Consider the following 21,428-nt stretch of genomic DNA (forward strand, 5'->3'; position numbering starts at 1 on the left):
TACCTAAATCAAATAGCTCTTATAATAAGAACCAAGAACTAAAATACTCCTTTGGTCCATTAGCATAAGAAACAATTAGCAAGTTCGCGCGATTTAAAATGTTAGTTAACTTTATTTAAAAACAATGAATATGTAAAATACATATATTTTTTTAATTATATTCCTGTTTATAAGAGGGTATACGAGAGACGATGAATGAAAATTTATTATAAAGAAATAATAAATAACATCCATTCAATTAAGTTAAAGGTTAAAAAACTAGTTTAAATTTTCATTAAATTTTTTTTTATATTTTTAGAAACACCACCTTAAGAAAAAAAATTTCTTCTAAAATGCAGGGGAAGAGTAGTATATAACATTAGAGGGACTTCAAAATAACAAGATGGTTGATAAGCGGTACTATATCCACTCCTATTCTGCACTCTCAGCTTTAATGCCTCGTGAAGGTAAATTATCCCTCAGTTATTATTGGCCACCAGTAAGGCAAATTATCCAACTTCGTTGAGGAAAGCGATAAGCAAATAAAAGCACTTTTTTTCATTAGGGGCTGAACTCTGGACCGGAGCCTTTCCATTTTTTTGGAAGCTATAAACATCAAACAATAGCGGCGACGGCAAAATGAGGTAGTGCTCAGCGCCCTGGTGTGGCTACAATGGTAATAGAAGCAGGTGATTACTTCTCCAATTAATATTCACATCCAGGATAACCCCTGATCAATGTAATGGAATTTGACTCTAATACACAGCTACCCTTTGAACAACTTATAATCACTAAAAATGAGAAAATTGATCAAATAATATACACTGGATGGATCCTAAGCCTAACTCTATTGATCTAGAGTCCTAGCTAATTACATAACGAGGAAACCTCTCAGAAGATGGTTATATTATAGCTATATCCAGGTAAAGAAATCCCAGTGAAAGGGCATCAGTGGATGGACTTGGTTCTTTGCTTAAGCACAGATGTGGCAATATCCCGAAACCTGATTCTCCGACCAGAAAGATGAAGCTGCTGCAAGAGTTCCAGATTTGACAATGGTAATTACCTTCTCCGCGCTGCGTTAGTATGATGGTGTGCTTTACTGTCAATTCTTATCCTGTCAGCATACATGGGAAGGCGAATAATCTCGGATATCTCATTCAACAAAACATCTTCCGTAATATTGTCTCTTATGCTTCGCATTACCTGAAAGAAGGACAAGTAAAGATCAGGCCCAAAAAACGTACAGATAAAGAGAAAGAATGAAGAGGAAACAAAAGAAGAGGCCATTAGACCTTCTTGAAAGTATTCAACTCATTTGGAGTTGATTTATCAGTTCTCATTCGCATGAATTCCCATTCCTGTTTATCCTTGTCCCAAGAACACTCTATGATCTTTCCAGAATAAAATGAGGGATCTGAACCACCTGCAGATGGGGAAGTTTCCAATAAGTAGTTGCGGTAAAAGTAATTGGAAAGTACAATTCATATGCAGCACAATCATTCGATGGATTGAGTTATTATTGTTCCAGGAAATTTATAGCCCCTCTCCAACCCACTTCACGGTGCCGGTAAGGACTGAAATCATAATAGAAAACTTGGACATAGTATGCCATGGTTTGAGCATGCACCACGCCGAAAAATAAATCAAGCCATGACTAGACCATCTCTTGTTTCATCTCTAAAAGGTTTTTTACTTGCAATAGACAGATCTATACAACAGCATATTTATTTAGAAATTTAGATCTTCCTGACCTTTGAATGCTACCCTCTCTCCTTCCATGAGCCTCTTCTTTCCTCGTTCGTAAAGAAAAAGTTTCTCACCGTCATCATCAATCTGTCCACAGAAGTAGTTAGAAATTGGAAAGCTGCAAACTGGATGTGACCAGTGATAAGCAAAGCATAAAGCACAAATTCTTTACTTTCTTTGAAAAAAGACCAAATCACACAGGCCTCCTCTGAATTACGTTAGAATTATCAAACCATCTCCTCGATTTTCAAAATACATACAGATCTTTCTTTAAACCCCCAAAAAGAAAAATATCCAGAATTTTAGATCAAATTTTAGATTTTTCCCCCTACTATAATGCCGTCCCTTAACCAAAACACATCTTTGTTTAGCCACAAATTTTTCAAAGGGTAATATAATTTTTTCTTTGGAGGGACGGAGATTTGTTATTTGACAATAGAAAGAAGGTCTACGAGAACAAAGTGTGCAGTTTATCCAAGGAAATATCCGAACATTGCATGTTAAAAACTGACGATACAACCTCAAAGAGGAAATCAACTGAATTCATCTCCGGATACTTCCACTTCAAGAGGCCTTCATGAGTGCGTGGTACATAAGGATCATCCCAGCCCTGGAAATTAATTTTGCAAGTAACAACTTCCATTCAATCCAATAACAAGGGTAAGAAGAAAAACGATCCAAGTTTGAGCAATGAGCAATGAACAACGAAGACATTCAACTCTCATTTGGAATACATCTCTGTAGCATGTAGACTCCAGTGTGAGAGACAGTCAAGGGATAAAAGTAAAGATTGCAAGACATTATAAGGCCAAGTACCTCATAATGATTAAAATGAGTTTAATCTGTCTAATGACATTATTCCATAAGTTGGAGAGTAGCAAGGGAATAATAAATATAATCATCTGAGATTGATTCAAATCTACCTGAAAGATTAGGCCGTCAGCAGCATGAGAGAGTTTGGGAATGAATTCCCTTAAGAGCTTTGTGACTGTAGAGAGCAACCAAAAATCTTTTCTCCTCACCTGAGAACCAATCCATCAGGAAGAAAAAGAACAAGAAATAAAGCTTAAACCATGCTCAATCTACAGTTAGAAACAAATACCCTGAATGGTTCCATGTCATATCTATAGTATGGGTTTCTGCTCTGGTATATATTATGTCGCTCCCAATTCCTAGGTTCAATCACTTCTTTCTCAAGCATCTTCCACCTTTCATAAAAAGGTCGCTGTGCCAAATTGAAGATGTCAGTTAAAGATATAAATAAAGAATTCACACAGTAGTCAGCATATCATAGAAGAAAAGCTATTCACATATAATTGCTGGATTTTACAAGAAATCAGGTGATGCCATTGTGGAAATTAATCTCATAATCAATGTCAAATCAATTTTGATTGCAAACTACCAGCATATGTTACAAGGTGACCCAAATATCAATCACACCAATTTTTGATTTGACAATGAAACAAACAATATCAACAACTGAAATATCAGCTCTTACTTCTAACGCAACAAATAACTACATCATGGAATTCAAGACCACTTATAGGTGACAAACCAAACCTCTATTACTGGTACGTGATTGATGGCTATCAGATCATATATAAGGTATCTCCTCTCCTGCTTCTTTGAATCAGGCAAAGTATCAATAATCATCTCCCCATCAAGTAGTGTGTAGTGGTGGGTCTTCTCGGCCAGCACCTGAAGAGCCAAACATTAAGCGATAAAAACTATCAGCTGATGCATCATGAAGTTGAAAAGGTCCTAAAAAATAATCACAAGTCACTTTGAATATAAAGTCGCACACATACCTCATTTGTGCCTCTGCAAGGAAACCTCATTTGGACCCTTCGAAAATTGAAGCTTCTATCAATTAAGTAACATCCATCCATTGTTATCAGCATCATATATCGTGTTCCATCAGCTTTCCATGTTGCATAATAATAACGCTGCCGTAACAACTGCAAATTTTCCCTGTATTATAAGAAGACCTGAATCATTAGGCAACAATGTGTTGCATGTTCCTCAAACAACTGATACAAATACTAAATATATACAAGTTCATCAATAAGTCACCAAAGATATTGGAAAGATTCATAACAGAAACTTCAGAATTTAAAACAGCAAGCAGAAGAAATCAACTTTAATTAATTGGAGTCAACATAATATGGAGAGAAGTTCATATACTCATTTAGACTTCGATTTTCAGTCTCAGAGCAAATATGTTTGACTCGACCCCACATATATGCCGCCAAAAAAAAAAAAAAGGTGTACCATAAATATTTTAATGCTTAAAAGGTTCTGAAATTAGAATGTGATATAGATTGATGCAATTTGACTTGGAGAAAATGATTGCAATTGCAAGCTATTAGTCAATGACTGCATCAAGAAAAGACAATAGAAACCAATCAAGACGAAGAATGAGGACAACAATCTTCTGGTAAAATACTAAGGCATTTAAAAATTATCCTGTTAGCTCCATCTTACACACAGTTGTTAACAAGTAGCACCATTGAAATTTTGAATAGAAGATAAATGTTAGGCCATAGATAAGGGGCTCCATAAAACCCCTTTGGATGAAATCATTAGGAGAGAACAAAAAGTACGCTTTATGCTAAGCATTGATCATTTGCATGGATGTTTAAGAGAACAGAGGGACCAAAAAAGTAAATGACTGTATGGCATAATAAGCATCCAATGCTAACAACCATGATCAACCATGTGATAAGCCATAGCATAACAAACCAACACGTAAAATTCTGTTCTTGTATTAGTTAGGAACAAGTAGTAGTAACCCCATCCTGAGCACACAAACTCAGAGCAAAAAGTTGAACCTGTTCAGAGATACTGGGTGTGACCCCGGAAATTGTGTGTGTCCTCTAGCCTGCATGTGAGGAAATTAGTAAAATAGCTACAAAAAACACAAAAGGTACACAAAGGCAAGAAAATTACATAAACAAAACAAAGAAAAACAAATATAAAGAATAAAATAAAGAACGCTGGCAGCAACCTTCAAAAACTGTCACTTAGACTTACAAAATGTTGTCAAATAGAGCATGTAGGAATCGATACAAACACAAGGCACCTGAGCAATTTCATGAGCATAAAAAATTCATAACGGCACATCTCAAAAATTGTCACCCCAGCATGAATAATGAAAATTTACACAACAAAGTAGGCATCTTAAAAATTATAATGACCTTTACTGATGCTAAAATTTAACCAGCCATTCATGTGATAAATGGCCTACTGACTCTTCAATCAGCATACACAAGTCCTCAATAAAATATGGCAGAATAAGTAATTATAATTGAAATGAATGTTTAAAACAAATATGATTATATATTAAAGGTCCAACAAATATGATTATATATTAAAGGTCCCCTAAAGTGGTAAAAAATAAAAGCATCTCAAATAACATTTTCTAACATAAATAAAACCAAAGCCTCCAAAAAATAAGATGCCTATAGAGCAGAATAAACAATTTGGAAACACATGATAAACCACCAACACAAAAGGGGGGGGGGGACCTGCAATATGACAGAGAAATCATTTACAAGGCTTACCCCAGCACCCAATTTAAGTGATTGATAACAGAATTGCCGGAATGAATCTTGCTGATCATTAGGTATCTCATCTCCCAGGACATCATCATTTGTCATCAATACATCTGTCTCGTGGTTCTCCTGAGTGTGGTGGAAAGATTTTAAAAAATAATAATAACAATATCGGAAATGCTCTAGGGTTAGGGTATAGTAAGATAGACAGAACCAAATGTAGAACAAAGGACCACACAGTCAAGCTCTCATTGACAGTTATAAGAAGAGCACACATAATTTGTCTTTGGGCCCAAGGCTTCACCACATTTTCAGTTCAACTCTAAACAAATAACAAAGGGTGTGCGTGGTAGAAGTTAAGAGAAGGAAAGTTGGAAGAAAAAAAATTTACACCTATACGGTGTCCATATAATTTTCATTATCCCTTAGCCTATTTTCAACCATCCCATTTATAATCCAATAAAGCACAGGAAAGGAACAACTTCTCAAGAAATACCATGATTACCATCTAGACCTACAGATACTCCCACGTCTTAATTACAACAAATCATTCGTATAATAGAAATTTAGAAATATCAGAAGTCACTATGTATGTCATCCATACATCCAAAGTGGGGTCGGGCATTCCATCATCATCATCATCTGGCACTGCTTCACCATTAAGATCAAATTCAGAGGATCTCTTCCATTCTGGAGTAGGAGGACAAACCACCATGTCAGGCCTTTTTTCATGATAAAATGTATACAACGCATCAATGTAATCAGGTTTGTAGATTCCAGGAGGGCGTGCATCAGAAAATATTTTTATTGCCTGCAGAATGAATGAATCAGCAAATCAGCTACCTAACATATTCAAGCAACGTCCTAGACAAAGAACAAGGTGATGAAGTATCTTGTCAACTGACCTGTGTGACAGACATTGACATGGCACGCATAAGATAATGGATGATCATGTATCCTGTACGATTATGACCATGTGTACAGTGGACAAGTATATATTTCTTTGAGTGTTTTTGACGTGACAGAAATTGCGTAACCTGAAATGTAAACAGTCACTTGGTTAAAGACTTTACCTCCATAGCTCTAAGAATTGTGAAGAAAGTCAGCATTTCTTTCTTCTGAAGGACTTTTTGACTCAGCACTAATGACTTATGGCTTTATAATTTTCTTCCATAACTTCACTCATAAACAGACAAAGTGGTAGGGAGCACGTGATTACATGTATAACCAAAATATAAATGAAGTTAACAGAGAGTTAACTATTTGGTGCAAAGAAATTGATCAAAACAGAGCCTTTTCACTCTATTTTCATTGGATAATCATGCGAATGCATATAAGATTAGGGAGCTACACAAGACCAATCCTAATCCCTAAGAATATAGGGTAGACCAATCCTATCTAAACTAAACAATAAATAATTAACAATAAAAGAAACAAATATAAAATAAGATAAGAATAAGAAGTATAAGTGAAACTCAAGAGTATGGGGCCTGGACTCTTGTGTTTTCCAACAATAAGCCAAATATTAGAACAGTGGTTTAAAACATAAAGCAATCCAGATAGCATACTGAAGATTTGCATTCTGAAACTTCTAACCTTATTTCATAATAGAAGCTGCAATATATATATATATATATATATAGATAGATGGATAGAGAGAGAGAGAGAGAGAGTGAGAGTAGGCTACAAAAGATCAGTCGACATAAAAAGGAAATGAACACAGAACATAAAGCCTTATGAACCAGGCATATTTATTACCAAAAAAAAAAAAAAAGGAAACAGGACATTTGACTTCAATTAACAATATACAGCCATGAATCTGCCTTCGAATCACAACCCAATAGCATATATCCAAATATGATTCTTCCCGAGAATCATTCGATTCCAACATTCCCCCTCAAACTGGAACAGCTTGGACCTAGCATTGCAAATCTTCTCAATTCATTTCTTAACCCTTTATCATCTTCCCCTCACTACTTGAGTTCGGGCATCCTCTTGGGCCCATGAAAATCATGATCATGAAATTTCCCACTTTATTTCCAAACAAAAGCTGCAAAATACAAGTCGGCCATGGAATAGTGGCAAATCAATTCTCAACATGAAAGAAAATAAACATCCAACAGAATTAGTTTCCTCAAATCCATTATAGACTAGAAAATCAACTTTAGTTTCCAATTAGCTTATTGTTTGAATTAACCGAGGAGGAAAAATTACATATAGAACCTTTGCATTAGAAAACACAAACTAAAACACCAAACAGGAAAATTTTTAAGGATAAGAAATGCCCACTCCTAGAGTATATAAGGAAAGGACATAGCAATGGTTGATTAATGGAAAGAAACAAACACTCGAGCCTCATACACAGAGAGAGAGAGAAAGAGCAAACACCACATGCTTCAGAATAACTCAAAAAGATTAGAAGAATATTGGTCGAGACAGGAACAAACCTCATGGACGAATTGATTCACGGATAAATTATCAGGTACAGAACCACGCCCCTTGCATTGTATCTAAACCACATATAAGGAAAAGAAATTGGACCCATTGAATGACAAATTTAGAAAACCTTGAGATGGTGACAAGAATTTGCTGGCTACAAACCTTTACATGCTTGATGCCCTCTTTCTTTAGATCTGCCACTGGATAATACCGAGAAGTATTTGTCAAATCAATCACCAAACCAAGCTGTAAACCAAAAGAATAAAATATGAAAAGGATGATAAAACAAGAAAACCATTTACTAACAGGTAGAGTTTTTCGCAGATTGTGTAAACAACCCCATCAAGGGTGGTTATCTTTATTCCTCTCTGGGCTTATGAAGTAATTGGCTTCATTTGAACAAAATTACTCCTAAGAGCCCATTTGGTTCCAGAATGGGTAATGACAAGGGAGGAATGAAATGGAATAGAATAGAATGTTGATCATTGTGAATTTATTTGATATGATGTTAAGACTATTGGAATCAAACTTATGTTCTTTATACTTTTTCCCCTTACCCTTCTCCTTTGTTCTTCCCTTCTTCCCATCACTGCCCCTCCTTCCTCACCACCCCATTCAACCCTTCCACACCACCACCATCTCCTCCTGCCTCATTCTGTCTCCTCTCAACGGCAAACACATCAAGTATGATAAAATGGTCCTTGGTCATTCAGCCAAGATATCAGAATCAGGACATCAACCAACAAGAAATAAGACCCCCCACCGGCATTCTTTAGCAAATACAAGGTGGCAGTGTTCAGAAATCAACAATGATTGTTTGTAGGCATCATCAAATAGATTTCTGGTGGTTTCGATTCTCAAATAGATCGGCCAGCTCAACAGTGATGCTGGCAGAAGCTGGTGATGTCAGTGGAAGATGGGGAAGAGGAAGAATATAGGTCAATGGTGTGATCATAAATATTTTGGTAAATCTGGCATTGGTTCCAGCATGGGAATGGGCATCTCATTTTCCAGAAGAATGATGATTCCGAAATTCCAGGCAACGTGCTTCTCGACAGAAACCTCTCTGCAGCATTGAATGCCAGCCAACCAAACACTATATCCTAGGGAATGGCATCAGGATGCCTATAATTTGGGCATTATAGAATTGAACGAAATGGGCCCTAAGTTTTGGAAAACGAAAAATTCAATGATATCCTACAAAGGAAGATACTTGGCAGATCAAAAGGAAGAAAAACGTAAAAATGATGCCACTCAAATAAGGCAACTGCCAAAAAGAAACTTCCTGGTGAACGATTGGATGGTTGACTGTACCTCAAAAACAAGGCCAGCACAAGCAGTAGTGTAGTTTGTGCAGATGCATGCTACGCAAGTAACATTACTTAAACTAGATGGGAACAAACATTTTTTAAATAAATCCTACTTACTTTTCTCCCTAAAACTCTTTGTTGATGTATCACTTGTTTGAATGAGTATCTTCTACCAGGAGCAACACAATCATTGAACGATTCACCAAGTGGAACCTTAGAAGGAATCATGCAAAAGATTTCCTGACCATATGATGGGCAATCCAACCACCCTGCGTGTAAAAAAATGATATACAACATCTCACATGAAAGTTTAAAATTTATAATGTCACATAAACCACATTCTAACAATTCCCTATACTGATGAAGCACAGCAGGGAAAGCAATATCCATCTGCATAACATAAAGCAGGAAATCATTCCATATGATGCATCTTCTTTTTCATCTTTCAATGAGATACTAATACTTTATCTTTCTTCAAACTCATAAAACAAATTGTATTTGTTGTGGATACTAATACTTCACAGAAAGCATATAAATTGCCAAAAAAAAAATTATTTGAGTTTTGAATTGCTCGAAACTATAGCATCACATGATATAATAGGTCACAATTGCATCAAACTAGGGCTTTTGAACCCTCATCTCCCCAAAACAAAAAAGGGGAAAAAAAACTAAAATACATATAACTCCCCTGAACTTTAGGTCAATTGCATGACCACCTTGAACTTTAAAAATTTCAAATTAGCACCCTCATCTTCAAGATTTTGACCATAAACTCCCCACTATTAAAAACACCATTCAATTTAACAGAAAATGCCATGTCAGACTAAATAAAAACACATGGCAATGACAACTGGTAAATGACCTGGAATTGAGTAGTGTAGGAAATTATAATAAATAAAAATCAAAATTAACATCATCACCGAAATGCCATTTTATCATCCTCTTTAACCCCTGCCATTTCTTCATTCAATCCTATATTTCGCCTCTACTTTTTGTCTGGAAAGCTTTATGAGATCATATTCTTCCTTCGAAATCCAAATAGTTATGCATCCCATCTCCATTAACCTCCTCAATTCATTCAAATATGGTAGTGGTATTACATTCCTGTGTTTTGATTAATTAAACCGCTATTGACACCTTATATAGCCACTCCTGCAGCACCATTTCTCAGCATTTTTCAGAGCAATTTTCTCCATTTTTCTGTTCTGGGAATCCATCGATAGTGAAGGTGCTAAAAGTGAGAAGGAAGTGCCACCTTTTCTCCCAAAAGATTATTTATTTATGTTATTCTTTTAATCTTCTCTAGAAGGAATGGATATTGGTGATAAAGAAGCCAAATAAAATGTTGAAGGAAATACTCCATCTGCATTACCAAAAACTAACTTTTGTAGAAAAGGGGTACTGACACTCCCATGTGAAGCAAATGAGGCATCCATTAAGAGATTAACTAAGATTGCAGGGGGGAAAAACCAAAGAATGTGGCCATTTCATCTTTCCTACTTGCAAAACTCATGATCAAAGAAATTGAACAAGAAAGAAAAGGTAACAAGCAACAAGGACGGCCATTTTAAGATTTGCAAGCTTCAAAACCAAAAGTTTTAACACACGGCTAATTATGGTGGCAAATAATCCTAATACGCTACTAATCCATAAAGCATAGTATACAAAGGGGAACTTTCTTTTTAGATCTTAGAAGCTTGTTATATAGGTGAAGTTAAATAACAAAGCCCCACTCAAAGATCATTCTCCTTCAAACAACCCTCAATTGTTCTTCTGTTGGATATGCTTACTCCGCTGAGAAAGCTTAATCTTGATCAAATAAGATGAAGAAAGCTTTGCAGAAATCCGTGGACAAATATGGAAAAGCCAAGCTTCTGATATGTGCAAAAGGCTTTGAACTGCCATGAATTGTTCTCTCCGTGAAGGAAGAAATCGGGAGAAGAGGATGAATTGTCATATGCCAAGTGTTATTGCCGTGTGTTTTTACTCAAAATATTTTATGGCAAAGCGTGACATTTAACAGTAATTTCACAGAGGAGGTTAATAATCAAAATATGGAAGATTAAGTTGTTAATTTTAAATTTTTAAAGTTTCAGGGAATTATATGCAATATACCTAAAGTTTAGGGGAGTTACATATATTTCAGCCCAAAAAAAAAAAGAATTGCATTAAATTAGTAGTTACTGTAGCCTGGTATTTGACTGGGGCATAAAATCTTACCTGGAGGAAGCCTATTTTTATCATATGATTTAAGGGACTTCGCTTGAAATAGCTGATCATAACCAGGTGAAGGTGATACATAAACAGATCTTTCATCTGGACGTTCTCTTTTCAATCGTCTTTTTCTTTCTTCACGCTCCTGACAAAATTGAAAAATTAGCCAATTATGCACCAATTAGAACACATGTAAAGGGTAAAACAAGAAGAAAAATCTACAGATAAACAAAACATTTTGCATACTAATGTAGACCAAGAATAAGTAGATTGTGTGATCTTCAAAACAATTGGATAGCCGAAAGAAATCTCATCAGGAACTATAGTTTGCTTAACAGACAATACAGCTAAGACCCAAATAATTCAAATTATGGTGATAGATTAAGGTTCTACTGTTTATTAAAGGAGCTTTCGAATTTGCCAATAAACTGAGGGTGCCAATGGGGAGAGAGTGGCACAAGGATAAAGGCTGATAACTATTTCGATATTTTTCCAGGTGAGGGGGTGATAGCCACCAGATTCATAATGTTATGAACTGCTTTAAAAGAAGGGGACAGAAAAGAAAGAATAGAAACTTTACCGGGACAGTTATTTCGTTCTGACATTTATCATTAAAGAATTGAAATAATCTATCAAAATGCAGTTCCAAAACTAAACCAATGAAAATCCCTTACAAAAGTATATTTAATCCACTGTATAAGAGAGAGAGAGAGAGAGAGAGATACACTGCCACCACACGAAGCACCTTCTTGAACTTAGATAGCCATGACAAATCAAGGGTAAAAGAAGGGTACCCGGCGCGCTATATCAACTGCAGTTTCTACGCGTTCTTCTTGCACAGCGAAGTCTTCTACATGCCCTTCAAATGCGTCCTCATCTTCCTCTGGAACGGGTGAGGCATTCAAGTCCATAGCAGCTGTCATTAAGCATTAAGCGAAATTCACAGAATCTTGCCCGCAATTAGCTTAGTTTGTCCCTAAATACAATCTTCCAGACTGCATCATTTAAATACCAATCCAATTAAGCCCACATGGATAGCAAGAGAAAAAGGGTAGCCATGGATTCTACAATTTTATAGTGCACACATCATGGTATCTTCTTCGACTACAATAAGCCAAAGCAAATGAACAAAACCAAGTAAGGAAATAAATTATATGTGAGAACAAGCCAAGAAGAAGAAATTGCTTTTCCCACCCCAGTCAAGCAAGCACCAAATTCAAAAAAGTTCCATATCGCGTCCCAACTGTAGGAGTAAACACTAGCACAATCAATGCAAAATAGTAAGCATTCTAGATGGGATAGATATCTAAGAATCCGGTGAAAGATTGAAATTAGAAAATTGAACAGTGGACAAAAAACCAGGAGGAAGGGAAAAAGCTCTAAAGAGGAACTAACCTCAGCAGGCAAACGAAATCGATGGCGAATTCTGGTGTGATGCTACGACTCTGCTTGCAACAGAGACTCATTAAATCCTTCGCATAAGACCAGAAAATGGAAATTTCTCGATCACAATTAGTGACAAGAACGCGCCCTAATACAACAAAGAAAAGAAAAAGCGAACAAGAACCCTACAATTGAGGAATGAAGAGCTTGTTCTAGCTCACGTCAGTGTGGAAACCCTAGAGAGGGGGGTTGTTTGTTGGATTAGTGAAAGAGAAGTAAAGGTTGTATGTACGTATGTTTTGTCATATTTAAAGAGAATCCATCGAAGTCCAAAGATATGGTACGAGGATGAGAGAGGGAGAGAGCGCAAAGCAGGAAGAATTGCGATTCCGAGTCCTCGTCAGTGAATCGCAAAATCTAAGTCCAGTCACTAATTAATTAGATTTTTCAAAAGAAAAAAAAATTCCTGTTTATTTAAAAATCCCAGTGAAGATGGATCACCACTTACCAGCTCAAGCGACCGTTTATACTCCAGTACTTAATATAATACTCATTCGATTCTTAATACAAGATCTATTTAATTATTTTGATTAAATTAAAAAAATTAGATAAATTAGTTAATTATAAGAAATGTGATATATTTTTCCTAAAATACCATAATTATCTACCCATCTCCCTCTTCTATTTAATTATGGTTAAGGGAATATTCATGGAATAATTTAGAGAACATTGATAAATATGAGAAATGATTCTTATATTTAGGATCAAAACCAACTCAACAATATAGGTTGAGTTGGTTTTAGTCATAAATATAAGACTCATTTCTCATATTTATCAGTTTTTTCTAAATCATCCCTATAAATATTTCTTCAACCATAATCAAGTAGAAGAGAGAATGATGATATTAAAGAAGATGATTATGGTGTTTTAGAAGAAAAAAAGTTATATTTCTTATAATTAACTAACTTACCTAATTTTTTTAACGTAATCAAATAAATTAAATAGGTTTTATATTAAAGACCGGGAAAATATTACTTACAGATTTTTCTGACAACAATAATATTTATCCTACTTGTAAAAATCCATAGAATCAAATTATTGCCATTATGTTTTATTTTTCAAATATAATGCATAAGACTTGAATCTAATTTGATTAAAAGCTTGTTTTACACAAATTTAATGGCTGTAAACTAGCAAATTTCTATTGGAATGTATTCGGGTTTTTATGTATCCTAATTCCTAAACATTGTCTATATGATTAAAAAACAAAATTTGAAGCAACATCTAGCAAAATTACATTTGGACAGATATCAATTAATTGACAATAAAACATTTTTGTCACTAAAAATGTTATGTTTTCAGCATTTGTAAAATTAAATTAGCTGCATACACAAATTTGTAATTCATATCATAATAGTATCTGTAGCACAATCGGACAAACTTTCTCTTTTGCCGGAGGGTAATCTGACACGCTTTATAGCAATGATTAATGATTAATTAATTTTTACAAATATTTTAAATAGAATTGAACCAAAGCGGCTTTTTTCTCAGTGTTTCATGAGAGTTGTTCAATAGGATCCAATTTTTGGTACAAATTACATTACAAAATATGTTTTACATTAAAAATGACAAGAGTATTTCGGATTATAATGTGAATTTGCAAGATTGGTTTAAAACAACTTTGGAGCTATAATTTTTAATGAAAGAGGGGAAAAAATTTCATTAACCAATGGGTTTTTTCATCATTAAGGAATCAGCATTTATGAATTTTATGTGACATGTAAAAATAAAAAACCTGATAATACAAGGCCTGTTTATTTTTGTTCTTTATTTTTTTCTCAAAACAATTTTATAAAGTTTTGAAAACAAAAAACAAAAGAAATTGTTTGGATAATAATCTTAAAAAATCACGTTTGAAAAAAAATTATAAAAAATCACACTTGGTAAATAATAATTGTCGCTAATAGTGATAGGTAATGAATAATAATTAAGAAGAAAAGAATATTTCTAAAAAAATTTCAAAACAAAAAATACAAAAATATAAGAACAGAAAAAAAAAACCTGTAAAAGTTATTTTTGTTTTTTAGTTTTTAAAAATATGTTACTGTTTTTTTAAAAAAAATCAACTAAAAACAAATTATCAAACAAGTTTTTGTTCTGTTTTTAAAGATAAAAAGTTATTTTGAAACCAAACAAATCTATAGTTTCTCTTAAGATTTGGCAAGAGATACTTTCAAAAATAATTCCAAAACCAATTAGGATGCGCGACTATGCCGCTCGAGCCAATTAGTTGGAATATGAATCGAAATCTAGAATCAAAGTCCTCTCTGACCCAAGGAGGGGGGAAAATACAGGGGACGGGTGACCCGTCCTATCAAACTCTCACGGACTTACGACTTCCACTCTTCCAGCATGCTCGGGTTTCATGCTACATTTGAAAAGAGAGAATTACAATAAGATCTCAAAGGAAAAGATTACAAAACAAGTAGAATTTGAATTCAAAAGATTCACCAATCACGAACAATCTACCTCTGATCCCAGTAGTACGGTGCTTATGCCAGTGCCACTTTTTATTTTTTGAAAGAGATAACCACGCACACACAACACAACTCATTATAAGCCTCTCCCATAAGGAAGGAAAAAGAAAGATTGCACTTGGATCAAGCGAGTCACTAATAAGAAAACGACAATTAGTTACTCCAGATGGGAGCAGATATCGAGTAGAATAATAGCATTATAGCACTAGCGAAACGAGCATTTATAGAATACCATAAAGTCATCTTATTAAGTTCCTTGAAACTCAAATCAATCTATACAGTGTTCATATCCAAGTCTATTAGGGGGGGAAAAGTCACCACTTTAACGTGAATTATGAAAGAATAGACCAAAACTAAAAAGAGGAAAGAAGAAGAAGAATTAAATCATCCAAGAGTGAACTAGAACATATAAGCCGAAGGTACAAAATGATTCTCGCTTCATTTCTCCATCTGGTCTTCTACTGGAACTTGGAAGATGGACAGGGATATCAGCACAATTTAAATGGCATCTCCCTGGTGTCCCTTTGAATCCCAGAAGTTGTACTGAATAAAGATAGCTATGATGCCGGATGGCATATCCAATACGAGCAGCTCAGAAAATGAACCCATCGTGCAGTTTTTCACTGTCCCATTCATATAACTCAAGTCAGCACCGTTTCCACCAGTATTGTATTAGAAGCAGGCGGACAGAAAGATATATGTACAAATAACGCATTATGTTATGAAGAGCCAAAAGTTCTATAGTGAATAATATGGTAAAAATAGAGAAAATATCATATTTTCCATTCAATTCAATCATTCTGAATCCTAAATCACAGAAATCCATCTTGAATATGCGTTTTGGGGTGTTATAATGATTTGAACTTAATGAGGCGGCCAACCAAACCGATCATGCAATTTGATATGTAAAGAAAAAGTAACGTCTCCCTCAGAATGGGTACCAGAAACAAACCAGACTTTCAACGGAATGTTTAAGGAGAAAAGATTATAGGACTGAAATGAAACAAAAACAATCTTGCAAGTAGTAAAATGATCTGAATTTTTTCAGAACCAATTGATATTGAGGTCATATTTGGAGGACCAAAATAGTATTTCACTGTTGACAAATAATATATGCAGTAATAAAATTGGCAGTAGATTCTCACATCAAGAAAAGGTGCGATTTGCCCCAACCTGCATTCTTAACTTATCATTCGTCAGAATGCCTCCAGCTGGATCTTCATTTTTTAAACTTCCATCAGATTCTCCAGAAAATTCACCCTCCCTGGAAATCTTAGACGTCAGATTCTCGTACTTCTCCTTTAAGCCTGAAGAATCAATGGCCTCTGCAAGGCTCTTCTTAATTTGCTGCTCCAATGCAGCAATTTTATTTTTTGATGTCAAATCTGGTGAGTTTCCCGCCTTGGCAACCTCTATTTTCAATAACTCTATCTTGCTCTTAAGGTCTGATGAGTTAAGGGCAATTCCAATTCCCTTGTTGATATCATTGTTCAGCTCTTCTATCTCTGACTCAAACTCTGAGACTGAGGAGTTCTCAATGCCGCCTCGTGTCTTTGCTTTTACAACATCAACTTCTAATCCCTTCGACTTCAGGGCATCAGCTAGCTTCAGCACTACCTCTTTCTTAAACTCTATGATTTCCTTCTTTAACTCGACATCCAAATCACTAGGTGAGGATACACCAGAACCTTCAACTTCAGCCTTCATTGACTTGTACTTTTCCTTCAGTGACTCATATTTTTCCTTTATACTAGGGTTATTAATTACATCTTCAAATTTTGCCTTGAATTCTTCCTTCAACATGGCAGCCTTCTTATTCCTATCTGACAAAACCTTTGCTTTAGAAAATGCTTTCAACGTGTCAAGCATTTCCTTTAGCTTTCCATAACTGGGAGCTTCTGACAGACGCTGGTCGAACTCTTCCTTTAGATTTTCAATCTGATCCTTCACTGCTGGATGAATAAGTTGGTCCTCTGAATTCGCTTTTGAAACTTCCTCTCGTAGCTTTGCCAACTTGTCTGTCAAACCCATGGCTTTCACCGCCTCAGAGTACTCTCGATCAACCTGCTTTCTCAGTTTCTGGATTGTCTCATCCAGATCTAATTCTGGAAGCTTGGCGGAGGATTCCTGGGCCTTCAAAATTTGCTGCTTCAGTTTCTCCACATCACCCTCTAATTCAGCATCTGGAATCTTCTTAGCAACAGGTATCTCCTTCCTCTTCATGTTGATTTTCCTCTGAGGATCAACAGGAATTCCTTCCTGGAACCCACCGACACCAATTTTCCGGAACTTAAGCATGCGATGCTTTAGTAGATCCTCGGTTTTCATCTGAGTAAGCTCCTATACAATGAGACACAATGAGACAAGCAAGAGATTTATAATTAGCGTATGGCTGTGCATATTTGATTTAAGTAGAGAATTTGCTGGCCTAAAAACTTACATCCATGGCTTCATTGATTGCAACTTTTATCTGCTGTGACACCCAAGATGGATCTGCATGTGCACCGCCAAGTGGTTCCTATTACCCAGAAGAAAAAAATGGAATTCCAATTAAAGGGCAAAGAATGGTCTTTCGCCCACATACAAATACATAAAATGAGAAATTATTGCAGGAGGTACTGGTTTGACAAAGCTAACAACTGATTATGAGAATAAATTATACTGTGAAGTTCAAATCCATGCGAATGGAAAATAGCATCATGTTTCAAAAGCTGCCTCTCAAATGAAACAGAATTAACACCCATTTCATACCAGTCGTGCCATGCTTGGCGGAAAGGAATATACTATAATGGAAAGGAAAAGAATGTAAGGTGAAATATGACATGACGCTTGTGTTCCTATTTTAAAATAAGTCAGAGGAAAAGAATGCTATTAAGTAATGATTATAAGCATACAACAGACATTGAATAACATTTTTTCTTCCCAGTAATCCATCCTCTCTCTGTTTGGTAACAAATGCTGTAATGAAGTTATATTGATAGAATGATGCACATTAATAACAGGGGTCTTAAGACAAAACAAGAGAAATTTAAGATTGAGAGATATAATGGTTAGGATTGTTACCGGAATAATCCCATCTGCAACTTGCAATTTGCACAACTCAGATGCTGTAATCCTGAGCCTTTCGGCAGCCTAAAAATGGGGTAAAAAAAAAATTAACGGCATATATTTTGGTATACAAAGATAGGGTTATATTTAGGGATTGTATAAACCTTTGGAGAAGCTTTAGCACTCTTCCACAAAATCGCTGCACATGCCTCTGGACTAAAACATAAAATAACAGAAACCAAACCAGCAGAACAGCTTACAAGTCAGCACACAAAATTACTACAATTGTTAAAGCATAAACGTGAACTGAGGACTCAACCATATAACCACAAGGATGTCAAAGAAATCAAAAGCCATACACGCATACATAAAACACACCCAGAGGGTTACATCTGAATATAGTGGAAAATTTGCTCATTTAACACCCAGCAACAGCCTTCTATCATATTCAACTTTTTTTTAAAAACATTATTAGATTAAAAAGGTTCATGGTAATCGTACAAATTGATAGAGGTTGACCAAGAAGCACATAATAAGAAGATTAATATTATGCTATTAGAAGTAATCGTACAATTGAAAACACAATACGAGGTACAACACGGTTCTGAAGTAAAGATCACAGATAATATCAATAGAACTGCGACTTGCAAAGCTGACCTATGATATCCATCTAATATGCAGTAGAAAAGAAGAGGCATGCATAACAAAAATAAACCAATATTATAACATTTTGCAAATATTTGGTCAAAGATTTAAATCACCTGGCCACATAGAAAACTGCATTTTCAAGCATAAGTAATTTATTAGCACAGCCAATGGCAAGAGCACCACCAGAACCTCCCTCTCCAATAACTATAGACACAATTGGTACCTTCAGACCAAACATGGTCCTCAAATTGTGGGCAATGGCTTCACCCTGCATGCATGAAAATCAATCAAACAAATTAACATACTAAAAACAGGAGGTCACAGGGGAATCTCAAGCATACTTAACTACATACTTGACCGAGTTCCTCTGATTTAAGGTCAGCATATGCCCCAGGTGTATCGATGAAAGTGACTATGGGGAACCCATGGTGATCTGCGTAACGCATCATGCGAAGAGCTTTCCTGTAACTGTTCAAATTGAAAATTCATAATCAATATCAAAAGCAGAGAAAATGATAGCTCCTAGATTAAGTCAAGCAAGTTAAGAGGAGTCATCATCCCATCTTCCATTTAGTCGGCTTCTCAAATGAAACCTAAAAATTTAAAAAAACAAAAAAAAAGGATTTTAAGTGGCAACATACCCATGGGGAGTTGGCATTCCAAAGTTACGCTGTATGTTCTCTTTAGTGTTTCGACCCTTCTGGTGACCCATGAACATATATCTTCTACCATCTATGGTCCCTATGCCGGTAACAATAGCCGGGTCATCATAACCTGCCCGATCACCATGGAGTTCCACAAACTGTAACGCGAGGAACCATGAGACTTCTGCTAGCATTAGTGGTTCAGTAACGATTAAGTAGGGATTGTAGAGTGTAATTACAAAATAATAATGCGTGGTCGACCTTTTCAGTTATGTTAAAGACATGATCAAGGAAAGTAGGCCTGTTAGGATGCCGGGCAATGCTGACACGCTGTATAGGAGTCAGATGCGTATATAAATCCTTTAAAGCCTGAAATAACAAGGGAAGCTGTGAGGAAAATACAGAAGCATTGCATATTCATCAATTGCTGCTCCAAAAAGAAAGCGTTAACAAGTTTGATTCGCTTTAACAGTTAAAATTGTAAAAAAAAAAAAAAAAAAAAAACGCAAAACTTGCAGTAAGAGAATAACCAAAGGAACAAAAATCATGCACTCGTGCTTAAGAGGGATTTCGAGGACGGTGTTGGGGCATGTACAGATATATAATCAGCTCTTATGAGGACTCTCAGCACAATAAGGCAACCAATTTTTTGGCAAGAATAACAATCATGATTAAACCTGCCGATATTTGGTCTCTAGTGAGATAATCTGATCACTGAAGTCCAGGCCAGTTTCAGAGGCCATCTTCCGCACCTAAAAAAAAAAAAAAGTACAATCCTGATGAAGCAAACTCTGAGAATTAATTCTCAGTTAAATAGACAAACTAACCAGCACAAAGGAAATTACATCAATAATCTTCTTTTCCAGGTCAACTAGCGGTTTTTCAAAATCCAAAGTGACTGGCTTTTGTTTCTCTTTCAGCGGCTTGAAATACGAGAGATGACTTAGCACACCACCTTTCACATTGGGCTCAGGATTATCAGGCCAGGGATATTCATGCTTCTTGACCTTCCTAAGCCTGGCGGCAACTGTAAACTCCCTTCTTTTAAAACCTAGTCGAGTCCTTCCTAGAGCTCTCAAAGGAACACCACTAACGCCATTAGCGGAACTTCGGAGAAGATCAGAAGCTGAAGTTCCAGCAAATGCTACTGCACAGTGAGATGCAGAAGCCATCCTCCGTATACAATAGCAACTTGCTGTGATTCCGCACCAGGATTCTCAAATTAGATCACCCAAGCTTATGAAGTTCGTAAACTGTGAAATCAGAACCGGAGAAGAAACCCAGAAATATGACCATATAGGTTAATACTTTTGCAAAAAGAAAATAAAGCCAACAAAACACAAAGCTGTTAGAACACTTGTAATAAACCCATCAACTGAAACAAGCATAGCTTGTTCTTTTCTTTTGGAAAAAGAGAATTACCTGAAAATGAGGGAGAAATTGGTGATGCGAGCGTGGTTATGGATTGGGAGATAAATCTGAAAATCCAAAAAAATGGGAGGGAATGAAGGAAAGAAAACAGAGGATTACTAAGGAATGAGAGAGAAAAGAAGGGTCATCGAGGACATCGTCAATGAATGTTGTTAGCTACGGTTGGGGTATTGTTCGAAGAAAAGGAGTTGGGGGGGGCGATACTAACAAGGAGCGCGAACTTGGAAGGGGGCCTGGGTGTAATTAAGTTAGTGATCTATCGGTTTATAAATGAGGCAACTTTTTTCGGTTTGGCCGTTAAGCAGCGAAATTTGCTGCCACTCTATGACCGAAGCACGTCTGCATTGTAAGCCGTGATCTCTCCGTGCCGGCACAGCACGCCCGCTTGCTCGCCTCCTACGTCACTCCCGACAATCTTTTCCCTTCCTTGTAAGATGATATTTATTTGTAAAACACAGAATAATTTACAACAAGTTTTTTAATGATAATTTA

At 35.9% G+C, this 21,428-nt stretch overlaps 2 protein-coding genes across 4 annotated transcripts; both read right to left on the reverse strand.

Moving 5' to 3' along the window:
• Positions 1 to 646: 646 nt before the first annotated feature.
• On the reverse strand, positions 647 to 13,027 carry LOC114727906 (mRNA-capping enzyme-like). Of its 2 annotated transcripts, none has more exons than XM_028914691.1 (19): positions 12,818 to 13,027; positions 12,641 to 12,690; positions 12,040 to 12,240; positions 11,252 to 11,390; positions 9,149 to 9,300; positions 7,884 to 7,967; positions 7,730 to 7,792; positions 6,188 to 6,319; positions 5,887 to 6,093; positions 5,292 to 5,411; positions 4,560 to 4,609; positions 3,537 to 3,699; positions 3,289 to 3,426; positions 2,831 to 2,953; positions 2,652 to 2,750; positions 2,249 to 2,338; positions 1,734 to 1,815; positions 1,275 to 1,405; positions 647 to 1,185 (listed from the first exon to the last, which is right to left on the reverse strand). In XM_028914691.1, the coding sequence occupies exons 3-19, from the start codon at positions 12,166 to 12,168 to the stop codon at positions 1,042 to 1,044; spliced, it is 2,046 nt and encodes a 681-aa protein (XP_028770524.1). In that variant the 5' UTR covers positions 12,169 to 12,240; positions 12,641 to 12,690; positions 12,818 to 13,027; the 3' UTR covers positions 647 to 1,041. The 2 variants fall into 2 exon arrangements, with proteins under 2 accessions (XP_028770524.1, XP_028770523.1); XM_028914690.1 differs by having other exon boundaries at positions 12,641 to 12,717.
• Positions 13,028 to 15,365: 2,338 nt separating this feature from the next.
• On the reverse strand, positions 15,366 to 20,677 carry LOC114727905 (acetyl-coenzyme A carboxylase carboxyl transferase subunit alpha, chloroplastic-like). 2 transcript variants are annotated; one of them, XM_028914689.1, is made up of 11 exons: positions 20,351 to 20,677; positions 20,183 to 20,257; positions 19,767 to 19,874; positions 19,503 to 19,663; positions 19,215 to 19,329; positions 18,975 to 19,129; positions 18,378 to 18,429; positions 18,229 to 18,297; positions 17,606 to 17,683; positions 16,339 to 17,505; positions 15,366 to 15,788 (listed from the first exon to the last, which is right to left on the reverse strand). In XM_028914689.1, exons 1-11 carry the CDS (start codon positions 20,675 to 20,677, stop codon positions 15,786 to 15,788), a joined length of 2,310 nt encoding a protein of 769 aa, XP_028770522.1. In that variant the 3' UTR covers positions 15,366 to 15,785. The 2 variants fall into 2 exon arrangements, with proteins under 2 accessions (XP_028770522.1, XP_028770521.1); XM_028914688.1 differs by having other exon boundaries at positions 16,311 to 17,505.
• Between the last annotated feature and the right edge of the window lie 751 nt (positions 20,678 to 21,428).

Source organism: Neltuma alba, unplaced genomic scaffold (genome assembly GCF_004799145.2).
Source record: "Neltuma alba isolate B1F8T4 unplaced genomic scaffold, ASM479914v2 tig00012515_pilon, whole genome shotgun sequence".
NCBI lineage: Eukaryota > Viridiplantae > Streptophyta > Magnoliopsida > Fabales > Fabaceae > Neltuma > Neltuma alba.

Excerpts from the sequence above, each read along its gene's own strand:
- LOC114727905 (XM_028914688.1), bottom strand. The coding sequence starts at position 20,677 with ATGGCTTCTGCATCTCACTGTGCAGTAGCATTTGCTGGAACTTCAGCT. Across the intron at positions 19,875-20,182 it reads TAGAGACCAAATATCGGCAG|GCTTTAAAGGATTTATATAC; the intron begins GTTTAATCATGA and ends TTGTTATTTCAG. Across the intron at positions 19,330-19,502 it reads GGAATGCCAACTCCCCATGG|TTACAGGAAAGCTCTTCGCA; the intron begins GTATGTTGCCAC and ends CAATTTGAACAG.
- LOC114727906 (XM_028914691.1), bottom strand. The coding sequence starts at position 12,168 with ATGACAGCTGCTATGGACTTGAATGCCTCACCCGTTCCAGAGGAAGAT. Across the intron at positions 7,793-7,883 it reads AGGGCATCAAGCATGTAAAG|ATACAATGCAAGGGGCGTGG; the intron begins GTTTGTAGCCAG and ends TATGTGGTTTAG. Across the intron at positions 1,186-1,274 it reads AGTTGAATACTTTCAAGAAG|GTAATGCGAAGCATAAGAGA; the intron begins GTCTAATGGCCT and ends TCCTTCTTTCAG.